Source organism: Emydura macquarii, unplaced genomic scaffold, assembly GCF_026122565.2.
Source record: "Emydura macquarii macquarii isolate MOO-44397 ecotype Brisbane River unplaced genomic scaffold, CSIRO-AGI_Emac_v2 contig_2636, whole genome shotgun sequence".
NCBI lineage: Eukaryota > Metazoa > Chordata > Testudines > Chelidae > Emydura > Emydura macquarii.
The window spans coordinates 43,101,567-43,129,521 of NW_027132773.1; the positions used below are offsets into that span (position 1 = coordinate 43,101,567).

The 27,955-nt window shown below is 38.7% G+C and overlaps 1 protein-coding gene across 10 annotated transcripts in view; it reads right to left on the minus strand.

Annotated features, from left to right (window-relative positions):
• CACNA2D1 (calcium voltage-gated channel auxiliary subunit alpha2delta 1) overlaps positions 1-27,955 on the minus strand; it is a 623,614-nt gene that overhangs the window by 328,021 nt on the left and 267,638 nt on the right. For all 10 annotated transcript variants that reach the window (XM_067564557.1, XM_067564550.1, XM_067564549.1 and 7 more), the window contains one exon: positions 17,101-17,160. In XM_067564557.1, the coding sequence (XP_067420658.1) occupies positions 17,101-17,160 (60 nt within the window). The remainder of the gene's footprint in view (positions 1-17,100; positions 17,161-27,955) is intronic.

The following is a 27,955-nucleotide window of genomic DNA, read 5'->3' on the forward strand; positions in this document are numbered from 1 at the left end:
CATTTCAATTTTTCATTTCAAGAAGTCATTTTATAATCTTCTGGGATTTTTTATATAAAAATACTTTAAAGTAATAAAAAGTCTACGCTAGAACTCATTTCAATTTTGAAATTTACCACAAAACAACATTCCAAAGAAATTAAATTTTGAGATGATCAAACCATTTCATTTCAAACCACTCAAAACATTTTTTTTTTTTAGAATTTTGTTTCATGGAAAATTTCAAATGTTGGGTTGGTTTTTTTATTGTTTTTATTCCATTTCAGAACAAAAGAAATTTCAAAATGGCAGAATTTCCTAAGAAATACAAAATCCAGTTCCCACTGAGCTCTACTACATTTTCTACAGGCCCTGCCTCTTCTGGGTCTCTTAGTTTCATGACTGAGATTTTTTTAACCCCCCCAAAGTTGTTTCATTTTCTCCACTTCTATTTCCCTCCCCTGTCTTTACCACCAGCCAGACTGTTGATCAGAACTTGGTGGAGATCAAACTGAAACAGTACAGATGTCAATTCTTTTGAAGCATTGATGATTGGGTTATCTGAAGCCATTGACTTTGGTTCTTGCAGATTTGCATAATCATGTAAGATTGATTTAACCCCTAGCTATCCTTTAGCAAGCAACACAATAAACATCAAACAGAGGATCACATAATAGTCATACAATATTAAAGATAACTTCCACATTTTTACAGCGATACTTAAGTGACGAAAGTTGAGATGAATCCACAGGTTTACTTGGTCAAGGCAGGGAGAGTGGAGAGAGAGACAAACAGTGAAGGTCTCAAGGTGTATGTATTGTTAGTATCAGTGTAATAATGACAGTTAAGATTAAAGAAGAGACAAAGGGTCAGATGCTCAACATTTGTAAATCAATGTCACTACACTTAACAACATAATGACACAGATTTACACCAGTTGAGGATCTGGCTCAAGGAAAAGAAAATGAATACATGAACTTTGTGAGATGGCATGATTTGGATTAATGGGCAAAGATCTGACGATAAGAAGATACAGAGTAGGAGCAATCCGATAGAAAAGAAAAGAACCATGACATGAAGGAAGGCAATGATAGAATCATCATTGAGCTTCATCCAGAGGTGTATTTCTCCCTTAGAACTACAGACTTAAGTCGTGTGAGAATGAATTTGGGTCCCATCCCAGTCCAAACATGACAAACATCAATAGACAGGTATCTTCTTTATTTTTATGTATCCTATTCTTGCTGGCAAATAGAGAGAACAGGAAAGAGAAAACAAAACTATCTGAAATGCTACTAGAGAACACATTGGAATAGATGATGCCCACAAGCTGTTTCCTACATTCCCTGCCCCTTCTGCTAACAAGGGTCACTGTGGTCTGTCTTAATGTCATATTTTTAAAGAGATCCTTACTTCTTCACCATATCCAATAATCTTTTATGCATGTCTTACTGAACCTTGCTGCATGGTTATGGTTTTTTTTTTCTCATTCTGGTTTAATTTTGTTTAATTTTAATGAATGTGCTAGCAGTATATCCAATATTTCTGAAATGTATAGGCTTTAAACCTTGCTAACTTCGAACCACACAAGAGAATGTCTGAGTCCCTTTCAAACCAAAATATTTCAGTCATTTTTAATTGCTTTATACCATATGCTGCAATTATAGCTATTGGAAAGATTTTGCATTGTTTAAAGATCAAAGTCCCTGGAGTGTATGAATGTAGCTCTGAATATTTCCTTATCAGGATATTTATTTGATAACCTGATTTAAAAACTTTTCCACAATTTTGAACATTTAAGACTTGACACACTCATCCAAATACTCTACCATTTGTACATATTTTTTGTTATTTCTAAATTTGTTCCTCCTCAACTTTTAGGGGGCATAACAAAATTATACCACTCCAGGTTAAAACATCAGCCACACTACTATTCCTTTCTGTCAGGAGAAAAATTGACAGGATAGCTTATGGCAATACTTCTCGTTTTGTTTCTAATTGACCAAAAAGCCCTGCTAATATGCAACCACTATTTTTTAGTTCACTTCTAATATACTGGTGTGCACATGTGACCAGTGGTTGGCTCTGACATGGGTAAGACCTGCTTGCTTCTCACCGACAGTTAACTGAGGAGCTCTTCAGGTCAAGTCATATGTGGTTGTGCTCTTTGAAGCTGAAGGTCCCAGTTTCTTTTCTCACTGGTGACCCATGGAGTGGATGTATGTACTGACTGCACGCACAAAAGTTCCTTTGTGAAATCAGGTATTTGTGCAATCAAAACATGTTCATACCAGCAGCCACCCCCCTGCACGCCTAAATTCAGGCTGTGTGAAACAAACATGGGGATACCTGCGACATTTATGTGCAAATGAACCAAATTCCTTTGGAAATTTAACCCAAAGTATCTAACAGCCAAGTGTTCCCCAAATGTGGGAAAAGAGAAAAATTCCAATAAAACCCCAAGCAAGGTTCTTCCTTTGAGTTTCCTCTGCATCATCCCCTCGAAGAGGAAGAGTCTGTAGTTTTATGGAGTGGAAGACACCTGGGAAAAGCAGAGGGCAAACATGATGATTCAGGTCCCTCTTGACAGTTGTAGGACCTGAAGAAGAAGTCTTACTGCCATTCATTGCCCTCCTGTCTCCTTTCGGCTGGGGGTCGCAAATACAGAGGGTTAATTAACACTGATTTTGCAGCACTAAATTCAGTGACAGGAACAGACCCTAGAGTCCATTCAAAGCTTTATGGAGCAGACCTACTACTCCCTGGCTCCTGAACCATTTACAAACATTGCTCCCAAGTTTGTGCTTTGCCCCTCCTATACTCAAAGGGCAGAAGACAACCCTAAATATGGAATCTTGAAACGTGATTTAACAGAAAACCCTTAATCTGGAACTTTCACAACAGACAAACCTGCAAAGACATCACATTTAAATACACAAGATTGTATTTAGCTGTGACACACTGAGTATCTTTCTCAGACCTGAAGATGAGCTCTGTGTAGCTTGAAGGCATCTCTCTCTCTCACCAACATAAGTTGGTCCAATAAAGGATATTACCTCACCCACCTTGTCGCCCAGAAAAGTGCGTCATTCCTTGAGTGGCACGACGTCACTTTTACAAAAGTCACATATAAGAGCCACAATCTCATCTCACTTGTTTAACTATTACGGAAGTCAGAGGCACAGCACACAAAGGATGGAAGGATATAAACCAAACTTCCACTGTAAAATGTTTTTAACAGTAGGCATCCAGCAGATCTCTTTATAGTATTAAGTGCATTTTAAAGTCAAGCTAGAGTGAGAATATCATTAGCTTTTGGACTGTGTATCTTTTTTAGAGAACTGGAGAGACATCAAATACTTGCCATCTTTAGCTGATGTATGTGCCAGTAACTTTGGAACATCAGCTCCTGACATTCCTTATGTATACACACTGTGTAGAAAATGATATTTTTTATTTCTTGGGTCATTAGATTTTCATACTGTTGCCATATTTTGCATTATAGTATCTCCATTAAGGGCTTCAAACATTAAGATATTAAGCCTCACAACCATTCTACTATACAGATTCCATCAATATTACAATTGTTTTCTCTACACAAGGTGAAAGTGAGGCACAGACAGGTTAAATATTTGTCTTAAGCCACACAACAAGTCCGTTGAATATGAAGAAAAATGTGAGACTCATTGAAATGTAGGGCTGGAAGAGATCTCCATAAATTATCAAGTGCAGCCCTCTATGTTGAGGCAGGACCAAATATATGAGCCTCTAAGTTGCAGCCAACATTAGGCCTGCACTGCTCTGCCACATAGAGAGAGAAAGATGAAAACAAAAATTTGAATGAAAAAAAACCTCATCCATTCCATTGACGTCAGAATTTCAAAACAAATCTATTTCCAGTTTCAAATAAATTTGGTTATTCCCCTCTTCTTCCCTCCTCCAACCTCAATTATGCTGCACTTTTGGACACCTATGAATATCCAGATTCTGGCTTTTTTAAAACAGAATTGCCAAAATACCTGAAAAAAATGTTTATGGAGGAGGAGGTTGCTGGGTTTTTCTTTATCAGAAGAGTGCATGGATTCTTGGCTGTTTGCTTGCTTGTTTTTAAAATTTTGAATGATTTGGGAAGCAGAAAATATTGAAATTCTAACAAAAGATCATATCCTTTAAAGATTTTTTTCAACCCAATTTGCAGATCCAGGAGATAATTCATAGTTTTCAAATAAATATCCTAGCTTTCAGATGCCTTTTAAAATTGAACTGAATCTCCAAACTTCGTATAGTGTGCTTCCATTCTGAAAAATATATATGTCAAAATGTTACCTTGTTACTCGACTGACTGATTCCTTGTGTATATTCAGTCATAACTGTTTATTTTAGTGAAGATAAAATATGTTTTTATTGCTTTTCTCCTATTAGCAGTGTAAAACCACTGCAGCTGAATAAACTTAGTTCTCTTCCTTCTCACACATCAACAGATTTGCTAACTAAATTCCAAATGAAGACAAAGGAGTTACATTGATGTAACTGGTGGTCTCATTTGACCTGCAGGACAGATGACGCATAAGAAGGGAAAGAAATCCAGCATGATCCTGGGTCAGGGTGGCACAGCTTGCATTTATGGGAAAATATTTTTTAAACAAATATTTGACTTGGAAATTGAGAAACAGTAAAAATGGAATCCCACAATGCCATTTTTACAGTCACTTAAGGTAGTAAAAAGTGCACTTTAAGAATCACTTATCACAAAATTAAAGTAGCTACTAATCTGTCCTTGGAAAGTAATATGGACAAAAAAATAATTAGTCATATAACAGTATTACCAAGTCATTTAAGATTCTTTCAAAAATAGGCACTAAGAAGACAGCAGTGTGCAGGAAGTATCTCTTAACAGTACAGTAGGTTCTTTAAACTAGGCTAGAAAACCTGCAGGGTGCTAATAAATTGGGTACATTTTGCTTTTAATAAGATGTTTGTTCAGAAGCCACATTAAACAACCATACCCAAAGAAGGTGATAATGCAGATGTGTTTTTTCTAGTGGTGTCTAAAAGATGAGAAGATTTAAATTACACTGAGCACACCCACCCCTCCACCCCGTTCAGAAGCAGCACAACTTTTAATTAGCTGCATGGTCAATATGTAGAGATGACACATGCCCTCTGTTCACACTTTTACTTTTCCAGATAAAGTGGGATGTTTGAAAGATAAAACAATGACTGACTGTTTATCTCCTTATCCTAGAAGTTTTCCTGGCATCATCCTTACTAGTGAATTTTCTCTTTCGGATGAATGTAATTTTTTAAACGATTTATATTAAAATGTTAAATTTCTGCACTAAAATTAAACACACAGAGATAAGTTTGCATAAGTAACCAAAACAAAAAGACCCAACGAGGCATATTAGAAAACAGGGCTATGTCAGATTCAGCACTTCTCAAAGGTGTTTTAGGGTCCATAAGCTCTTTTCCCATCTGAAGGGATGCAGAGTTTGCTGACAGCTTCCTACAGTACTAGCAAGTCTAAAAGAGTATAACTGAAGACCAATGAGTTCAAAATTATAGGATCAAATCTTCATCTGTCATAACCCCACTAAAGTCAATGGAGCTACCCCAATTTGCATCAGCTGATAATTTTGTACTGTATTTTTCTACACTAAGAAAAATGCCATTTGACAAATGCACACAACACATCAAGGACACTTGGTTGTAATCTGATTGGACACATGGTAACAGATTAAGGGCTCTAACATTCAATAGGGCCTGCATTGATGCTAGGTTATGTAGTGTTTGGTTTTAAAAGCTGAATTTCTGAGATAGGGGGCTCATACATTATATCACCTTTAAACCATAGTTCACAGATGATAATTTAGATACATGATCTAAATCTGTCACTAGATTTTTGATTAGCTTTAGGATTTTATGATGTGCATTTGTGGTCTCACTCAGGGTTCTAGTAGCCACATCAAAAATCCACTCCTAATCCGCTTTGAAGGTCAAGGACAGAACATGTTTTTAAATACATTTATTCTGATCTTACACTAGTATTAATTAGGAGTAACCACTTTGAAGTGAACCACCTCAAACCATAAAAGCAATATAAATTAGAACTCTGAGAACTCTGAACAAAGTACTGGAGGATAAACAAGAAGTAGTTGTCATTGTCAGGAAGAAAGAAATTAAAGAGAAAAAAGGCTGTAAGTAATTTAATCTACAATTCTAGTATTAACTTTCCAGTAGATTTATCAGGCTCAATTGTCTTCTTACTTACACCAGAGTCAAGTGCAATTCCACTGGAGTTGGGTGTCAATCCAGAATAATTCTCATCTAACTGATCGAATCTGGCCCAATGGATTAACATTTTTCTAAGTGAAAAAAATAGTGTAAGGAGAACCAAGCCCTTAATATTTATCTCTCATGGAACATTTGTCTAGGCCAGGCTTCAATCTGGTCACATTCCCATAGAACTTCTAAATTAAGAGATCTACCTCTTTGCCAGTTGTTGATATCCTACCTAAAGGATGGTGAAAACTGGTTCAAATACACTAGGAACTGAATCAAAACTAAGCATTTTTAAATCTGGAAAAGGTTTCAGTTAATTTAAAGGGGGGGGGGGGGAATCACAGCTTGACTTCTGTCCAGGGCTGATGTTCTGATATAAAGACTGTAATTGAGATATTTCCTACCCAATTTAAAGAAAGCATTACTGGAAATCTTTTCCCTGCAACACTTTGAGCCCATTTGCACAGACACAAAAGGTTAGGATGACTTGGATAAGCATCAGAGAAACATCAGAACAATCTACATAACTGCCTCATTTTTATTTCTTCTCACCATCTACATTATATGATGCACAATACTATGAGTGGGAAGACCCCAAAGTGCGCACACACAGCTGACAGCGGAATGCCATTTTCACATTATTTCAGAGAGATATATGGCATGTCTCATTTAAATTATGCACAAATCAAAGATATGTGTCACATAAGTGAAGGTAGCACAAGGCCCTTCAGAGGAAAACATTCTGCCCCGTAAGACCATGAACATCTGCCTGTCAATTTAAATTAATCACACTGAGTTGTCTTCTCAATCACATACACCTCAGAAGCAGAGGACCCGATTCAAAAACCACTGAAAATCAATAGAAGACTTCCCATTAACTTTAATAGGCTTTGAATCAGGCCATGGTGTGAAGACATGGAAAAGACTGATACATACCAGCATCGGCCTGATTCTCCATTGCCTTGAGCCATTTAAGTTTTTTAATCAGATTTCTCCATTCACACCAGTGACAGAGCTTTATGCCTACTTTGCACGCATTGAATTTAGTTCCCTGTTCCCCTATAGCTTGTATAAACATTTATACCAGTGCAAAATGGGCAGGAAATGCTACCACATTGGAATGCTAGCATTTCCCACCTACTTTGCTCTGGTGTAATCGACTATGCAAGATACTGAGCAATGTGAACCACTTTTGTACAAGTATGAATGGCTACCGAGAGACAAAGCAATGAAGAATTGTGCCCCATCTGTGCTTCTGATGTCTGATTTCTTTCCTCCATCTCAGAAGTTGCAAGATCAGGTTTGGCAAGCTGCCTCTTTAAAGCCAGGCAGTTAACAATACAACTGACAGGATGTTCAGGTGGTGTTTTTAAGATACAACTTTTTGATGCTGACTCAGTGTTCATGAAAGATTACAGAATCTCCATAGGAGAGGTCAAGCAAAGCAAGGTCTCCCTACTGCTCCCCCCTTAATATATTTCTACCCTGACTGAAAAAGATCACCTCTCATGGTGGGAGAAAGAACAACACTTACGAAAAGTTAGTAACTGTTTTTAATTCTTTGAGTGCTTCCTCATGTTGATTCCATGTTAGATGACTCTCAATCAGTATCCCTGGAGGTGGGTTCAGTTTATGGGATGTGCTGTTTGCAACACTACTCTGCTGTAGCTGGCATCGTCCTGGGCCTGCTGGATGATGGTGTAATGGGATGCTACGGTATGGACCAAGGACCAGGTAACGGCTCTGCAGATGTCTTGAATCAGCACCTGCACCAGGAAGGCTACCGATGAAGCTTGAGCCTTAGAACAGTGATCTGTAATGATGAAAGTGGAGGTACCTTTGCCTGTTCATAGCAGAATTTGATTCAAGAGGTTATGCATGAGGAAATCCTCAGGGAGGAGATTGCAGGCCTTTCATCCTTTCTACCACTGCAACGAAGAACTGCATTGACCTGTGAAAGGATTTAATCCTTTTGATGTAGAAAGCCCAGGCTTGTCTAACATCCAGAGTGTGCAATCTATGTTCCTCACTAGATCTGTGTGGTTTTGGGATGAACACTGGAAGGAATATGTCCTGGTTGTTGTGAAACTGTGACACCACCTTTGGTAAGAAGGCTAGGTGGGTCGCAGCTGAACCTTGTCTTTGTAAAACACTGTATATGGTGGTTTGGAAGCGAGCACTCTAATCTCAGAGACCCTTCTTGCTGAGGTCACCACCATCAGGAAGGAGACCTTCCAGGAGAGCAGCAGCGGAGAACAATAGCTGAAAGTTCAAAAGGAGGACCTATGAGTCTTGATAGAACTAGGTTCAAGTCCCAGGGAGGTATAGGATCTTTACCTGAGATAAAGTCTCTCCAAGCCTTTTAGAAACCTGATCATCATGTCATGGGAAAAGACTGATTTACCTTGGACCGGAGAAGGGAAAGCTAAAATGGATGCCAAGTGAGCCTTTAATGATGAGAGGGCTAGACCTTGATGTTTAAGATACAACAAATAGTACAATATGGACTGAATTGAAGCTTGGTAAGGTAAGGAGAGAGATTCTGGATCAAAGCACAACAGGAGAAGCTCCATGAACTCCTCAGCTTCTAGGCCCAAATTGGAAGCAACCCTTTTAAGGAGTTCCTGGTGGGCCTGAAAGTCATCTAATGGGATTGGGGGGGCTGGGGTGGTAACTGCCTCGTCTGGGGACGATGAGGAGGACAATAGCGTCAGGGGAAGAGGTATCATTTCCTCTTCTTGTAGGGGGCACTGCCCCTGTCACTGGACCCTCTGGTCTGGTGCCAGGTTTGGAAGCTGAAACTGGATGCTGCACCAGGGCAGTCAGTGCTGTGGACTACTTCTCAGAGAACTGGTATGAGTACGCTCCTGGTACCATGGGGATCCTCCATGGACTGAAGTATGGCCATTGGATTGGCCATTGTCCCTGGGACCCACATGCTACCGTAGGACCTGCACCAAAAAGCCTGTGCACCCAATGGTTGGTGCTCTTGGGGTTGAGGGCTGATTTCCCCTTCCAAGTCTGAGGAAGATTAATCTTCCCTCAGGGACCAAAGCAGAGCAGATGCTGCTTCCACCCAGCTACAATGTGGTACCAAGGAACGGTGTGGCGGGGACGAAGATCAGCACTGGGCTTCCCGGGAGCAGTGCCACTCTGGTGCAGAACGCCGATAGTGTGGAGAATGGTGTTGTGTCAGGGAATGGGGCACTGGGAATCAATGCCAGGAGTCCTGTGCCCATTGCCATGTCATCAGCGACCAGTGTCAAGAGGACAAAGATCTGTACTGGGGAGACTCAGATTGGTGATGCCCCACCAGAGATGCGTGGCTCAGCACTGGAGACTGGGAGTGCACAGCCAGAGACCAGTGCCACAAAGGAGCAGACCTTCACTGAGCGGGGCACTGGGGCTGGGATTCAGGGGAGCGGTGCCTGTTGAGCGTCCATTGTGGTGACCCCATCATTTGTTTTCCCCTGAAGACAGAAGCCTTCATTGACTCCGATGCTGAAAGAAGGTCCCATGGAGTGGGGAGCACTGGTAGAACCAAAATGCCTCTGGCGTTTTCAGCACCACTAGCTTAAGGGGCCCCCTTCTGCTCCTGGGAGTTGGAGGCAGTTCCCTCGATGGACTTGAAGCCCTAGGTGGAGAGGCTGGCTCCTGCCGCTCTAATGCAGGAAATTGGCCCAACAAGGGACTTTGGCCAACCCCAACTTCTTGTCCTTCTTGGGTGTGGGGGAACGACCTCTGTCTGCATGCCATTTCTTCAGTACGGGTGAAGTCCAATGGTGCCAAGAAGGGCCCAGTGCCAGTGGTGTGCTCTGCACCAACACTGACATACTCAGCACTGAGTCGGAGCGGGATGATTCTGGGGTCATTTGCTTTTAGGCAAATGTTCCTATCTTTCTTAGTCCATGGCCTGAAGTCCTTACAAATCCTGCACTTATTGCTTCTGTGCTTCTCCCCTAAACACTTCAAACAACTAACAGGGGATTGTTGAGTGGGAAGGGCTTGTGGTAGACAGAATACAGCTTGAAGCCCAGCGAATGGGGCATGTCCCATCCCAAGGCAAACATCCCTAGCGGGACCACTAATACCGAATTTTCTAACTATTAACTCTATACAAAAAAACTAATTTACAACAAACTAAGGCAACTGCGAAGCACTTGCAACCATAAGAGAGAGAGGGAGTTCCAGTAACCATCACGAGTGTAAAGAAGAAACTGAAAAGGCACAGGGCTGGCGGCGCCTCACATACCGGCACATGAGCGTGGGGTTCCAGAGTGCACCAGACCCGGCCCTATGGATACCACTAAGGCAAAAATCTTCAGTAGTCATTCACGTGGGTATGCACACACCTAACATGGAATTGACAAGCAAGCATTTGAAGAATAGATTAATCTCCATTATCTTTTCTATCCTTTGCCTCTCTTTTGAGCAACTTGTCACCACAGTTTTATGCAGCCAACATTTTCTCTTAAAAAAACAAAACAAAACCCTAAAAAGGTATGAAAATACATGATGCATAATAACTTTTCTGTGACCTTCTCTCTGTGCCTCAAACTTAAACTCAACTGATACTCAAACTTTGTTCTATTTCTAAATCATAGCAAATACTGTATTTCAAATATTAGGATACAGGGAATTAACACAGTCCCTAGAACAATACCATTGTTTAAAAGATAATACACACAAAGGAATTTTTAGAGCTTCTTTTTACATGATAATTAATTCCTAAAAGTCTGCATTGCAGTCTTCTTATAAATAAGTGGATGCTAATAAGCCAAGCAGAAAGATTCAGCTTGTTAAAATACAAATGAGATATTCCTTACGTTTGTACATGTGTAAGTACAATTAATATTACGGGCCCAATTGGAAACAAAATTGCTTAGCTAACCAGCCATTGCAATGCAATCAAACATGATACTAGATGTAATTGTAAGAGGTCTATTTGGGAAATCCCCAGCACTTATTTCAATACAGAACATTCTCCTTTCATACACACTATTCCTTCTTTTTTAAAAAAGCACCTGAAACCCAATAGAATAATTGGACCATCACAAGGGACAAAAAATATCTTCCTTTCACTCTTCAAAGTCTCAAGAAATTCAGAGTAGCAACTGATGAGATTTGGTCTATTTAGAAATATTGGTTTGTACTTCTGATGGCTGCATTAATCCAAACTACTTTATAAGTACTGTTTTTGTTTCACCTACTCTACATTCAACTAGGGAATTGTGTGCTGCTGGGAGTGAAGGAAATGGAGAAGGGCAGTGAATTCAGTGGATTTTTCTTCTTTTTCTTGTTATGTTTCTTCAGTTCAGTATTTTGGATTCTTCTTTCTAGTGTTCACATAGGTCTCTAGAGACCTGACACTTTTATAAGAGGCACATTGTATTTTATGGCCTTAAAGATATATAAATAAGATATATTTTAATTGGCATTGTGTCTAAGCAGAAAAATATATATTTTACAAACCAATATTTAATGAAAGCTGCCCTCTTTTAATCCAGAAAATATCCAGGATCTTTAATATTCGTTTGAAATGTGAAGGCACCTTTTCGGTAATTATTCCCATTGCCCCAATGTTAAATTACTGATGCATGGCATTATAAGGCTATTAGATACTTTATAACAGTTAAACTCTAAAACATTCCGTTAAAAATGGATCTTTACAGGACATTCTGTAAAAAAAAAAAAAAAAAAAAATCCTTTGGTTTCAATTATATTTATGATTTCAAAACATGCCTGTGTCATAAAGGTTTATCAGCCATGTTCCTGCATCTTAATAAAGTTCTGCTTACATAGAGTAAAATTCACTCCACCCACATAAACTAAGTAATTTGGTTCTATGATTCTGATCTAATGCCAACTGAAGTCAATAAAAAGACTCATTGATTTCAATGAGCTTTGGATCAGGCTTTATGAAAGTGGAATTCTAGGTGGAAAGATCCACCCTCAGACCCAGATGCTGAGCTTGTCAGGTAGCCCCTAGAACTGCTATTCCAGGCCCTGGGCTGGAACTCAGTGACCTCAGCCCCTCTGTGGTGGTTACACAAAGTATCGGGGCCACTGCATTCATGTAAGGCTCAATCCCTATGCACACGCTTAACTTTAAGCACATATGAAGCCCCACTGAATTAACATGCCAGCCCTCTGCCTCAGATGTGAAGTTCACCCAAAGCCCCATAACATATAAAGCCACAATTAATTTATATTGAATGTATTATGTTTAATTCATCATTTTCTAAATTCTAATTCTTTTATAAGACTGTGCTCACCTCACCAACTCATAAGAAAATGTTACATATTTCACTGTGTGTTTATGGTAGTATGGCATACATTTGATGGTATGGCATACTTATGGTTTGGTATGTATACCAAATGATATGGTATACATATGTTGCTATGGTATTACATATTTCAGTTTGTGTTTATGGTGCTATGGTATACATTTATTAAATAATAAATAGCTACCCAGTGTATTTATTTAAGGAAAATTGGAAAGTGATGAGAATGTCTTTAGGATACACTGTGCAATGCTGACAGATTCATTACAGTTTTTGGAAGATGACTAAACCTGCTTTGCGGTATGTATTTATTGTCTCATCCTTGCACACCCAAATCCCACAATCAGCTCGTGGGAGAGGGTCTTGCCCACATGCTTAGGGTTTAGCTGATCACCATATTTATGGTCAAGAAAAACATTTCCCCTTGGTCAGATTGGCAGAGATCGTGGGGGTTTTGCCTTCCTCTGCAGCATGGGCATGGGTCAATTGCAAGTTTAAAGTAGTTTAAATGGTGGATTCTCTTTAATTTGAAGTCTTTAAACCATAATCTGAGAATTTCAGTAACTCAGCCAGAAGTTAGGGGTCTATTACAGGAGTGGGGGGTGAGGCTCTGTGGCCTGCAATGTGCAGTAGGTCAGACTAGAGGATCATGATGGTCTCTTTTGGCCTTAAGGTCTAAAAGTTAGGTGAACACAGAATACAGGTTTGGGCCATTAAGGCCTGATTTAAAGACCCTTGACATGAGTGGAAAGAGCCCTACTGAATTCAATGGGCAATGGATTGTGTCTTAAAGTTGCGATAGAATTGGATGCGTTCCTCAGAAATACCAAACTTCAATACTCTGCTTCAAGTTAATCTTCACCGACTCCACCTTACTAACTCAGGGTCGAAATCATAACAGTACCCTTTCCCAATTCACTGCGAAAATGTTAGTTCTTTATCAGACCTACACCATGTCAGCCTCTACTTACTCCACAGTCTCCATTTTCTTAAACAGTGGGGTAAATTATAATCCAATGCACATCACCATGTAATCCCACCAAAGTCAAAAGATGTCAAAAGCTTCCATTTCTGAAATAGGTTAGCTCTTCATTTTATGAGAACCAATACTCAAAGCTGGCAAATACTTGGAACAACTCTAAAAAGTCACTTTTGAATATTTTGTTTGGAGACCAAACACCTGAATCATAACTTTCCAGATGCCAGCTAGGTTTGTTACTGATAAAGCCACTGGCTTTTTGTGTGTGTGTGTGTGTGTGTGTGTGTGTGGGGGGGGGGGGGGAGGAGGGGAGGGGGGCATACCCCTCAAAGCAGTTCAATTAAAATAAAAATTGATCTGAAGCTCTACTAAAATTTCCCACCACCAGACCAAACCTGAGCTTTTGAGTTTTCAGAAAAACTGAATTTTGTTTACTCTTTGCCTGCAGTTCTTGTGTAGTAACAGTTCTCAGTTTCAACTGGAAAATAAAGCAGTATTAGAAATATCACAAGAAAATCTACTGTCATGGAACTAGAGCTCATTGAAAAGTGGGGACTTTTTCCACCAAAAAATGTATTTCTTTGTTTTATCCAAATTTGAATTTCATCTACATTCTTCCTAACCCTTCCCCCAACCCACCCTATCCCCCCCAAAATTCAGAGAATTTTGATTAGCTCTAGATGAAACTAACAGCAGAATTAACCAGAAAGAGTTCTGTATAAATTTGGATAAACTTTGGATTTTTAGAGTCCTATCTGAACTGAACCTTTGGAGATTTGACCCACATTAATTATTTTAGCATCACCTAATTATGAAAGTTTACTAGATCTCTGTCCCAGTACAACCTAGCTCACAGACAATCTTTGAACCTTCGTAAATTTTACACACTGTTGTGTAATTGTGCATAAACATTTATATCAGAACAAGTTGTTACAACAGATGCTCTGACACTTTTTCTACTGGCACCCCCTTATACCTCTGCACACACCTCAGAATGTATGCCATGTCTTTACCCTCCATCTCCAAGGGTTTCTTCCACGAAAATCAGACAATATAAAGTAAATCTGTAAGAGTGAGCCTCCCGTATTATGTTGGATTGTTTTGTTTTGTTTGTTTTTCTCCAAAACCCTACAGGCTATCACTGTGCTGCAATATGGCTGTCAAGATCACTGCTGATTGTGAGCTAATTAAAATCAGCAATAGACTGTGTCCAAAAAAGCTTGTTTCTCTTATGACTCATATGCATGGTGCTGAGGGGGCTTTCATCACCCAAAAGCAAATCCTAGGAAAGAAATAACTCCATCCAACAAGACAAGCAGGTCCATTCACTTTGTAACCTCGAGTACAACAAGAACCAGCGTCCATTGAAAACCTTCTGTGGTACAGCTTCTGTTTCCAAAAGAGCCATTAGGAGAATAAATCTTGCCGTGAAAAATAAGTTTATCAAAAAGATCTGTGCACAAGCTAATTTGATCAGGCATTTTCTAAAAAGTAGGCCAGAAGAGAAGATAGATTACTTCTGGCTAAAATGGAACAAATTAAATTATAAGAGGCTTACTACATTTATTCTACATTTAATTGCATAACCTAATGTCAAGGTTATTATATTCTGCTGCACAGTGTTCTCATCCTAACTCGAAACAGTAAAGCACAAGCTTTGTTTGCAGCGACTTTAATACAAGTCCAACTGCAGACTCTTTTGGCCTGTAAGATATTCACTGATTGCGATTGCATTAACTCTGTAACTCCAGTCACTGCCTGAGCGGTGTGCATTCATATAAAATTACATTTAAAAAATGTACTTTGAGATCCGTCCTTGGCAATGAATTCTGATGAGACCAGAAACTTTCCTGAAAGGAGTATGACAATCTGCATCTTTTCCACAGAAGGTGAAGGGCAAAAGAAAAAAAGCAAAGCTCAGAGACAGTGCTAGCCAGGCGGCACAAGTGCATACTGTAGCAGTAAGTATCTAAAACTCTCCACACCCTTGTGCACTAACACCACAAAAGCTGCAGACTGTTGCCCATTAGGGCTCCAGGATCTTCTGAGTTAGTTACAGGATCTGAATTTGGCCTGGACCTAAGTCTCTTTTTTAACTCTCTGTATGTCAATGTGTATAAGGAACGTTGGGTCAAAGAATGATGATTCCATGCAATCTTATGTCATGTTTTAATTGTGTGGTCTTATCATTCTAGTGAATGTACAGACAAAGCACAGGTTTGTAGCAGCGGTACACAGAGCAGGGACTGTTTTAAAGTGAAACTGCATCCTAACATTTTAGCATACTTATCATCCCAAGCAGCTCTTGAGTTGAATACAGTGACAAAGCATTGTTTTTACACATTATAAGAAGTTCACTTCTAAATCAGTAGGAATAATGTCAGATAAGTGCCTATACCAACTGGCACAAGGTTTCTTAAGAATAAAAAATCCAACCGGATAGGATGATGTGGGGGTCTGTGAGGCTGTTAGAAGTGTTTGTGTTTGGGGATTATTGAGGGACGAAGTGAGGATATTGATTGATGGAATCGGACTGTGGGGGTCTAAGCCTATTAGAGGCCTGTAAACTCTGTCATCTACTGGTTTCTGGGTAAAGAAAAACTAGATTTGTTTTTCTTTCACCACAACAAGACAACTGATGAAAATCACGTTTCATTGGCAAGGAGAAAATTGTCTGGTAGCTTTTGCATCCTTCTATAGATAGATAGATCAACTAGTCTCAAAGATCTCTTCTCCATAAAGTCTCCTGGGGGCATCTTCAAGTCGTTGGAAGGGTTTGTGCATGTAAATGCTGCAAGATTGGGCCATAATAGTCTATGAATGCACCTGGGATGGCACAACCTACTCTTTACAGATGCAGACCGCATGTCATGCATGAGCCAACTGGGCAGGGACATAGCTGGAAATTTCTTGCAGAAGTTGTGTGCCCAAAACTTCAAAATTCTAACTTTAGGATGAATAAACCAAAGAGGGTTCACATTCTCATTCAACAATTTGGCAATTGGCATACAAAGAGACCGAAGTCAAGGGGAATCTTTACATGGATAAGGCCTTAAGTAAATTTCAGTGGCATCTATTTCTCGGTGGAAGTTAGTAACTATATCATTATATGACTACATCCTGCACATATCCCCTTTCTCTAGCCTACGTTCAAAACAGCAGTTGAGTAGGCAAACTGCTATTAATTGGGCTAGGCTGGTAGGGGAAATAGGAGGAAAAACATGGACAATAAACTATGAATGAATTATATGAGTTGGCTGTCACTAAAAAAAAAATTGTGTTCCTACATTTAGACCCCGATAGAAGGAATCTCCTTTTTATACCCTACAGAAACTGATTTAACTCAAATGTTGTTTCATCCTACAGCAGTAAGGTGGAATGTATTCCTTGCTCATTGCAAAGCAAATTAGCACATGTAAAGCACTGATTCTTTCAATCAGGCCACATCCAGGTTTTCAGAGGAACAGGTACCTGCTGAGACAGCTGTATTGACAAGCTAAATTTGCAAGAATAGAGTGAAAATTGTAAAGTGGGAAATTGTTGAAGCGGTAAGAGAGAGAAAAGGTGAAAACTTACCCCAAATTCATCCCTCCACTGATGTGATGCTTGAAATATCTCTGCTTCTTTTGCAAGGCGCTGGGGAAGACAGAAAGACAAGACATCAATTTTAGTTTTTCCATTACTTGTATGAAAATAATGAGAGTTGTAAACAATGGTCATTATAAGAATACATAACAGCTAGCTACATAACAGTGCTATTAATATGAGACTGAAGTGCCAGAGTAATAGGCAGGTTTTAATGTACAGTTTCTTAATTTTTTTTTTTGTGGGAACACTAAACTTGATGAACAAATATGAGCGATCACCAAGAAGACTTTTAAAGATGCCCACCTACAACTGGGAAGTACTCAATATATTGGGCCCATTGCTGCACATCCATTTGAGCCCACAGGGTGAAGGGTAGGACACCTGCTTAAAGCCCAAAATATCATGCTTTAATCAGGTTGTTCACCTTGCAGTGGTGTGTGAAAAACAGATAACATGCCATTTCCCCAGCCTGGGGGCAGGACACTGGGTTTAGGAATATAGGAATTGCCATATGTGATAATGATCTTCTGCCTCATCTCTTCTTGGCTGCTGGTTCAGCCTGTACACTTGAATAGCAACTGCTGTTTCAGTGACATTTCCAAGACATTTTCATCTGCCTAACACCAATTAGTATTACTATCATTTATTTGTAACCCATCACTGAGGTGTCGTAGATTCCACAAGCTATTGTGAGATATTAGACATCATGATATGATTAAATGGCCTCCCTCCGAGGCTCCACCTTATGTTTCATCTCCTTTCCTGCCTATTCACTGTAAAGCTTGTCTCTCTCATCAACAGAAGGTGGTCCAATAAAAGATATTACCGCATTCATCTTGTCTCTCTAATATCCTGGGACCAGCACAGCTACAACAACACTGCATATTGACTGCAAAATAATTTATCATCTGAACCATCTCTTAGTCAGAGAATATTTTCAGAAATCCAACACTTGTGATAAAACCCTTACCAACCCCATCTCTCTCCGGTGCCCAACTTACATTCATTTACCCAAAGGGTAAAGCTGAAATCCTAATCAAATCCTTGAGGAAACATGGGATTTGCAATACTATAGCCAGCCTCTGACCCTATCTAGTTTGTTGTTCTCCCTCTGGCAATCGCAGGTCCCTGATACATCAGCAGGCTGTGACAATAAACTATTCATGCAAACATAATGACCTTAGCCAACGTAATCAATGCATGACCACTAGGGCAGATCCCAACAGGCTGTCAGTTTATTCTCTGTAGCATGAAGATTGACAGCCCTTGTAACTTTTTAATCTAGACACTGTAGTTGTAACTTTTTTCTCATACGTGTAAATATATTATCCTTTATTTTTCATTTCATTGTTATATTCTTCTTCTCCTTATTAAATGATATTTCTATAGGTGGATTATACACTCTCTTTATATATATATTAATGTATCTATTTAAACAGGTTGCCTTTCAGTTTCATTATGCAATAAGGGTCCTGATGAAGGGTGAGTGTCTGATCAGCAGCTATGTGACATTTATTATTTTAGAACATATTCTAACCCTTCTGATTCTTCTTCTGTCAATGTTATAATCCTTTCTATTTATTTTTCTCTTTAAAATTCTCTTCATATGTAATTTTCAAGCCTTTCTGATTCTCCTCTCTAGACTTTCCCTTTTTCAGCTACACTCCATGATGAGGCAAGACAAAATTAATACTTAGAGTAAAAACGCATCATATATTCAAAAAATGCCATTATATTTTCCGTGTCATTCCTTTTGCTCACCCAAGCATCGTAATCAATATATAGAAAGTACTGAGCACATGCTGACCATAACTACTCTAACTTTTCCTTGAGAGATTCTAGATAATTCAGAATCAGTGTTTCTGAAAATGTTTCTTTCCCTTACCTGCATTCCCTTGAATTTATCCACATTAATTTAATCAGCCATGATGTTGCCCAATCATTAAGATTTATAAGACCCTGGAAATAATGTGTTTGTGAGCATATATTTCAGCATAAGTTTTACTCCAAACTACTTAGCTCACATTCTATGCGGGACTCATAGCACCACCTATTAAGATTGCCAGACATTTCCCAGTTTTTTTTCCCCCCAGTTGTTTATAATTTTGCCAAATTTTAACTGTTTTGGCTAAAATTTTCCATGATGGATTTCTGCCACAGGCAGAATTTTTTTATTTTTATTTTTTTAAATAAGGAAAATTTCACCCAAAATTCTTAAGTCATTTCCAAGAATAAGACTAGGGGAAAATAAATACATCTGCTCATATTAAAAAATTCTAGTAACCTTTTCTTGGAAAAGCGCTGATGCCCCTTGCTCTGAAATTTGGCAGAGGAGTGACCTTTTGCCAGCCCCATGAAAATCTGCCCACATATGGCCAAATTACAAGCCCTTGAAGGGGGACAGGGAGGAAACAATTCACATATGCTCAATAAAGACTCACTAGAACTTTGCAGCTAAAAACTCTGACGATTCCATCTACACCAAGCATGCTCCAGGCCTGGGCGGAGCAGGAAATAATCCGCCATTACAGCTCTGGGGTGCTGCTGGCAGGGGCCAGGCACCAGAACTAAAAGAAAGGAGATTTTCTTTCCTGTGCTCTCAATATCCCCATGTTGGTGTCCATGCAGCTGAAGAAGGGAGTTGCCTGATTGGAATGCACAGGTATATTCTGGAATTTCCTACGTTTTGAGTACTTCACTATACAGCCTTAATAATCTTCTTTTAATGTAGGTGGAGAGGAAGGGTTGTGTTTGTTTTTTGGGTTTGGTATGGTTTGGTGTGTGTGTGAGAGAGAGAGAGATGTAGCTATAGTTGTTTCATGCAAGTCCTAGCACAATCTGTAGTCAATGGGGATCCCATTACTAACTGCTCTCTCAATCTCTCTCATTAAATGCATGCTCAGACTTTATAGCAGGAGTAGAACTTATGGGAAACATCAAAGGAAGTGCACAAGGGTATCAACAAACACATTTGCACGTTTATTGCACAGAAAACACCTTTCTAACCAGCCTTTGTTACAAGGAGAATGTAATTCAAAGACCAATCCTTCATTTTAATGTCTAACTTAGGCAAAACTGTGTAAAGGAGGTTTTTCTTTTTTTTTTTCTTTTTTAAAAAGATCTGTAATTAGAGGGAAAAAAGGAGACTGGATGGGTCAAGGGGATTGCTAATAGGATTCTAACACTCTCTAACCCTAGTTACCTATTTGAATCCAGTTAAGATCAGTACTGAATAAATTTCATTAGCCTCTGATAACAGCTTGGTCATTATGGGACAGATCCAAAGTCTGTTAAAGTCAATGGAAAGATCCCCATTGATTATAATGGGCTTTGGATCAGTGGTGTCAGTTTCATTTCCAGTTGACCAATATCCACATTATAAAACTATTGTTGTAGTTGCTACTCTTGTTTGTAGTCTCAGCAAAGCGACCAAGATCTGAATGATCATAGAGAATGAAACCCTGCAGGTGGTGCCATTAGAAAAAAAAAAGTCTGACCACAGTGGTAGATGGGAGATTAATAAGACACTTCCATTGGTGCTGTCAGTGTTGGACCGGCACTGTGGAGACAGGAAATCAGCCTCCAGGACTGGCAGGCTGGAACGTTTCATCAGCACTGCAGTCATATTAACTTATTATTATTATTTACTTGCAATCATCCTATAAACAATGTCAGAGCCTAGCCTGTTCCGCTGCCAAAACAGAACTGTGCCCACTCTACTGTGTTAGGCAATTCAAACAATTCATAGCTAATAGGAAATTACTGATGTCTTATCAGGATTTCCACCCACAATTACCTTCCAACTGGCCAACTTCCATATTTGCAAAACAAAAACAATTGCTTATAACATGATGCATTATGCTTGGACATAGCAAGGCTTGCTCCCATACAACTCATTAGATTAATTCATTACCGCAAAACCTACAGTATGTTAAAAGTAATCATGTACTGGCAGAATGCATTGGGATGGGGACTTATAAATCCCCATTTCTTCACTGGATACAGCCAGTTTTGTAGCAAATTTTAGAGGATGTGCTCTGATGAGCTATAGCTGGTTAAGTCATGTTTTACAATAACATAGCAAAACAAAACATAATGTGACAGTGACATCACCACACAAGACTATATAACACAGATATTTATTTGCATAGCCTTGAAGGACAGCTCTGAACTGCTTCTGGTTTATAGAGGGACAAGAGGAACGCAAATTGAACTGAACTGGTAAATGGGTTACAATAGGTTGCATTGCCCCTACTAAGGATTTCAGATAAAGTAAATAGCAACCAGAGATGAACCTCTCTTTGTAATCTGGAGAGATTCTTATTTTAAAAAGTTATTCACTTTTTGTGCTCTACTGTACTTCAGAGCGGAAGTGCCAAAAGCCAATAAGAAAGTAAATTCTCACATGCAGTATTTCTATTGAGTGGAAAAAGTAAAAACCCAAAATCATAAGAGCTCCTGTTCCCTTGAGTTTCCTAGTCCAGTTTTACAGTCATGAATAGTTTGGATAAGCATCCATATTTGTGTGTGTATTCCAAATAAAAATAATCAACACTAGCTAATAACACTACTTAGCACTTCTATAGCATTTTATATCTGTAAATCTCAAAACAATTTAAGATTGTCTACCCACCTTTCGATCTACCTTTTGCATTTGCAGAAACTGAAGCACAGAGGTAAAGCCCCACATGTACAAAAGTGGCATTTAATTCCAGCTGTCCAATATTAGACAGCTGGAGCCAAATTTTCTGAGATGTACCCACAAGTGCAGATGCTCAACACACTGGAAATCAGGCCCTCGTTGTCTAAAGCTGGAAATGCAAACTCACGGTCCCTTTTGAAAATGTAGGCTAAGCTCCTTGCCAAAAGTCACATAAAAGTAATTGGCAAAATAGTAACAGAGCCCCGGTCTCCCCCTTGTTAAGTCCATTGCTCTATTCACTGGACCACACTACCTTTCCCATCAACTGCTTTAGTCTCAACTGTTGTCATACAAGGTACCATTTTCTAAGGGTTAGAGCAGGGATTGTCAATCAGAACTGCAAGGATCCAAGATATTGCAACTAACTTACTGTGTGACTGCAAAAAAGTCACTTACCCTTCTTGGTAAAGTTTCACATCTTTGGATGAACATCAAGAACTGCATTATTTTTAAAATGCAATTGTTTGTCCGCCTATTTTGTAAAATTAAGATGTTCTCACACTCACACACATGCTATGCCTATTGTTCTGAGCAAGGAAGACACTCTATCACTATTGTTGTAGGATCACACAGTCTAGAGAGGGAGTGTTCTGTTAAAAGTATGATTAGAAGCCAGGACTCCTGGGTCACATACAGATGGACTGTGCAACAAATTAGAAGTTGTTTGTGCCCTTTATTGTTCCTTTGTGATATATAAGAAAAGTCTCAACTTTTCTCTCCCTCACCCCAAAGAAGTTGAGCCTGCTTTTTAATCACAGAAATCTCAGTTATTGCCTTCCTTGTTTCCTGAGAAGATTCTCTGGAGAACATGAGCGAGTCAGCGATGCAACAATTGGCTGAAACTTGAAACAATACTCAACACTGCCACCCCATCAGAAGACAGCTGACTAAGTTGAAGTTTAGCTTTACTATGATGCCACTAACCCATTGCAGATCCCCAAGGGATTCTCCAGCAAAAAATGAGACCCCAAGACCTGATATTTTAAAATTTAAAAAGAAGAGCACAAAGGATCCCAAACAAACTTTTCTTTTTGCAAATTCACTTTTGATCACTTAAATCACTGTGTCTCTCAGTTTACCAATGTATAAAAGTGTTGTGAAAAAGCTAGTTTGTAAAGTTTTTGAGAACCATGACTGAATGGAGCTACAGAAACAGTAAGTAGCATTGTTATTATCCTTTTGAGTAGAGATAATGTGATATAAAGCACATTGATAACGCCAGCATTTAGACATAATTTTAGGTCCTCACAGAAGAAGGGAAAGATCTACTGTTACAAGGAGGAATATTTAAAAATATTTGCATTGGGCTACCACTTGACAATGCTCCTACCTGCAATTATTGATATTTGTTATTTTTTAAAGAGTCAGTTCTGCTGTTCATTGTTTTCTCAATATCTGCTGTTCAACTGTGTATTACCTTCAACAACCTTCAGTTCAATGAGTTGACAATTATTAATATGAAAACAACTAGCCTTTAAAACAACCTCTCCACTCACAAGCAGATATTCTCATCCATGCACTAAAAAAGTTGCTTGCTGTTACATTTCATTTAATCTTTCCACAGAGCTGCTACTCAAAGTAAAATATCTATTGTGGAAGACTGTTAAGAAAATGTAAAGAGATCCAAGGTTTATGTTTATTTTAAGAGCCCCATGAACTTTTCTGTAACTTTTACAGGGATTACAAAAAAAAAAAAAAAAATAAATCCTACTAACTGTCAATCTTAGAACTGCCTGTTTTAAAGGTCCAGTCCCCAGATCCTGAAAAAGACTTTGATGTACCATAGTCTGCAGGAACGAGACCTGAGGAAGCTTTATCTGATCTGTTGAAAGATCAACTCCCTAAAAGGCCCATTCATCTTCCAACCATTCCCTTTTCTTGTGTGTCATATCTTTATCTCTCCCTAGCCAGCATAGAATTCTGTCAGATAATGGCTATATTACAATTATATTCAGTACAATGAAATCAATCTTTTTGTGCTTCCCACCTTCTCCCCTCAAGTATTTCATCTTGAAATAATATTTGACTACGCTTTGGCACATTAAGCCATTATAAAATGTGTAATCCGAGAGTTATTAGACCTCAATAGTCTGACAAAAGCTTTCTAAAATACTGAACTCCAAGGAATCTTTTTTTTTTTTTTTTAAAAAGGTCATTTAAAAAGAGAAATGTCCGGGGAGAACATAGCAGCATCACAGCTGGCTTGGAACAATTTAGAAATATACAATAAACTTCAAATGCTGCTTTGGAGATACAATTCAAATACTCCATCCTATTATATATGAAAAATATACTATCACACAAATATTAGTATCTTTTAACTAATTCTAAACACAGGTGAGGGAAGTAATGGAAAGAAATGGGTTGAGTTGGGATTGGGGGTGGAGGAAACAGTTCCTGGAAGAAAGCAGAAATAAAAAAAGAATATTAAGAATATGCTATTTTTTAATGTTTTAAATAAAATCTGAAGCATTGCAAATTAAAAGAATTATTTCTTTGTTCATAATGCTGCCACTTTCTTTCTATAAAGCTGAACTTAATCAAACCACTTACATAGGACCAGATTTTGCTACAGTTTCTCTGTAGTAGTCCATGGCAGTAAACAGAACTATTTTCAGAGCACAGTACTACTGATTGTGAGTAAAGATGACTAAATGCCTCTAAGTCGGTGATACTCAGATTGAAGCTCCCGAGACAAGCGGCTCTTTAATGTGTCTCCTGGGACTCTTTGCAGCACTGTGATATTTAAACACTGTGTGATTTCATTATTAACCAATGAAAATTATTAACCAATCAGGATGCTTTCACTATGTTATTAACCAATTGTAGTGGATAAAATAATAATACTCAGCCAGCCATTTTGCTGTGAGAATTTTTATATACAACTAAATGTTTCCCCCGTCATACAGTTGAAATATGAACATGTAGTATGATAGCAAATGAAACAATGAATTCACACTACTGTGGCTCTTTTTGATAATGCTGATCTCTAATTTGGCTCCTGAATCACTGAGGTCTGATTATCACTGCCCTAAATGATAATTCTTGCCATGATCCAAATCGGTCATGATTTTCCTGTGGGTAACTGCTATGAAGAGAATTCATAGATTTCAAGGACAGAAGGGACCACTGTGATACAGGAGGTCAGACTAGATGATAACACAGGCCACAAAACTTCCCCAAATAATTCCTAAAGCATATATTTTAGAAAAATATCTAATTTTGATTTAAAAATGGTCAGTGATAGAGAATCCACCATGACCCTTAATCAATTGTTCCACTGATTAATTACTCTCACCATTAAAAATGTACACCTTATTTCCAGTCTGAATTTTTTTAACTTCAACTTCCACCACTGGATCGTGTTATACCTTTCCCTGCTAAACTGAAGAGCCCATTATTCAATATTTGTTCCCCATATAGATGCTTATAGATTGTAATCAAGTGACCCCTTAATCTTCTCTTTGTTAAGCTAAATAGATTGAGCTCCTGCGATCTCTCACTATAAGGCATGTTTTCTAACCCGTTAATCATTCACATGGTTTCTTTTCATCTCTAATACATCAACCTCCTTCCTGAATTGAGATGAGGGGTATAAAGATAGTATACCACCACCAGTGCTCATCCCCCCCCGCTGTCCTTTACTGATTGCAACTTGCCCTGGAGATCCCACATTGCTTAATCATCTCACGGATGGGTACCACCTGGGTAGCAGGAATTCCAGATTCCCCATACTGCCCTGCCAACATGGCTCAATAAGCTTCTAGATGGACCACCCCTGAATAATTCATGTCTGTCAGTCTTTATCTTTTTTCATGAGACTGTGAAAAGAGAGTAATTGCCCTACTAGTAATAGTGTCTTTTGAAGTGTGAACACGTCTATTGGGAATGGGACTTGTATTATAAACTGATTTGAACTCGTGATTCAAACTCCATACCCTTAAATTATCCAGAACCACATCACACTACATGTTGAAAAATTTGTTCCTTGCCATAATACTGGAAATTATAGAAGTTAAAACTGAACTTTAATGTACCAATTAACTAAATACTATTTTTTACACATTTTATATCTTTGCCTAATGCTTTCCAAGCCCCTCCTCTTTAATCACACAAATAATCATTACATTTCCAGACCTTTTTATTAAGTTTTTGTAACGAGATGACCTCATGTCTAACATGAGAAGCATGTTAGCTAACAAAATCTAATCAGGAAATCTGATTATCTTCCTTAAATTTAGAAGACTAGACTGAAAGGACTTCTGGTCAATGTCAGTTAAACAAATGGAAGAGGCATCTTACTCCTTTATAATTCAAGCCAACCTTTATTAATATGGATTAAATGGACAAAGGGAGAGTCAAACTGATTTCCACTGAAAACTGTCTTCCTCACGAGGGTTTACCATTCCAAACCAGTGAACCTGGAAACCTTTTCCCTGTGAATGTCCCATTGATTCTAGAAGGCCACTCATGGAGTTACAGGATATCCACAGTGACTTAAGAGCATTTGAACCTGGCATCTAGCCCTCAGTGCTTGAGTTAAAGATGTGTCTGAGCATGTTTAATGCTCTACTCCTTGATCAATCTGATGTCACTAGTCAGAATTTGGCCCTCAATGAACTTCTCACATCCTAGTCCCAATTTGCTGCACAGATTCAGCTTCTAACACCTGATAAGCTAGTACACGCACATTGTGCTCAGAGAATTATGCACCAGCTCAGTAGGGAAACAGGCACATTTTGAAACGATGGTGGATGTTGCAGACTTCATCAGTTTGATGGTTCAGGTATTCATTCATTTTACTAGGTATTTAAGGTTCACACATTTTAAGGTTCAGCCATCTCTAAGCAAATGCTTCCCTCTTGCTAAACTCTAAACTGCTCAGGTGGAGAGGGTGTTTAAGATCTGAGCAATTTCTTTACATGGTCAAAAGAGAGAATTTCCTCTGAAACCCCTACTTCAAGCACACAATCGATCAAATGCTACCCAGATACTGTGTTTAAGGCATGTGAGGTGTTCTCCTTTTTTAAAACTGTAGGATTATTCATTGAAGGCTTTCCATAGACTTCAGTGAATTTTGGATCAGGCATTTAAGGCCACAGAAAATAAAAATCATCATGGTAGGGCATAGGTGAACCTACTTAAAGTAGGGCCCTTAAGCATGCAGTAGGAAATAGAATTGCTTGATGTTGTTATCCTTTCTCTTGATACATCCATATTAGCATTTAGCTGTAAATATTTGAGTTCTTCCACAGAGAAGGTATAATAAAAAATGACAAAAAGTCTAGCACTCCTTATAAAAATAATGCTGAATCAAACTTTTATGTACTTCCTAGTAATATTTAATGCAATTCAGCAGAACCCAATTCTTTTTTGACAGCTTATCATAATAGCCTCACATTCGATTCCTTCTCAGATGTATGGAATAGGCAATCTCTGAATACAAATAGTGCCTTTCCTAATGGAAACGTAAACAGCAAATCTGCATCTCTTGTGCATAATAAGAGGCTGAAATCACACTAAATATCACATTCTTCTCTTTACTAGACGGAAGGCAAATAAGAAAAGTGAAGTAACATGGCTTCAGCACTATGATTGTTGTAAAGGTTTGAGTGTGGATGAGCTGTGAAGTGTAAATGAAGGAGAGGTCCATGGAAATCAATCACAGAACACGAAAAGAACTTCATCTCTAACTCTCCAAACAGATATAATTAGCTTACTGTTAAAACAGGCAAAGCTAGGGACACTGTAGCCTGAATGCAATAGGGATTTTGTTTTTTACCTGTTCAAAGTCACCATAGCAATTACAAAAAATAAATATTATAATAAAAAAATCCAGACCCAGACTGTAATAGTGTGTCTGTCTGCTTCTAACTCTGCAATGCTGCTCTGTTCCAAATGATTAACAATCAGAAGCTTAGTCAGAGGGAAGAGTCTTGTTTTACTGCTTCAGGGCAAGATAAAGGCTACAATTGCCGAATTTTGAGAAATAAATTAAATTTAAAGCAGGGTTATTTTATTTCACCATCTGGTCCAAGCCCCTTTCAGGATTATTGTTCTTCATGGCCTCTCCAGGCATCTCCTAGAGCTCTTTTGATACAGAGAGCACAGAGCACATTGCAAACATTAATTAATGAAGCC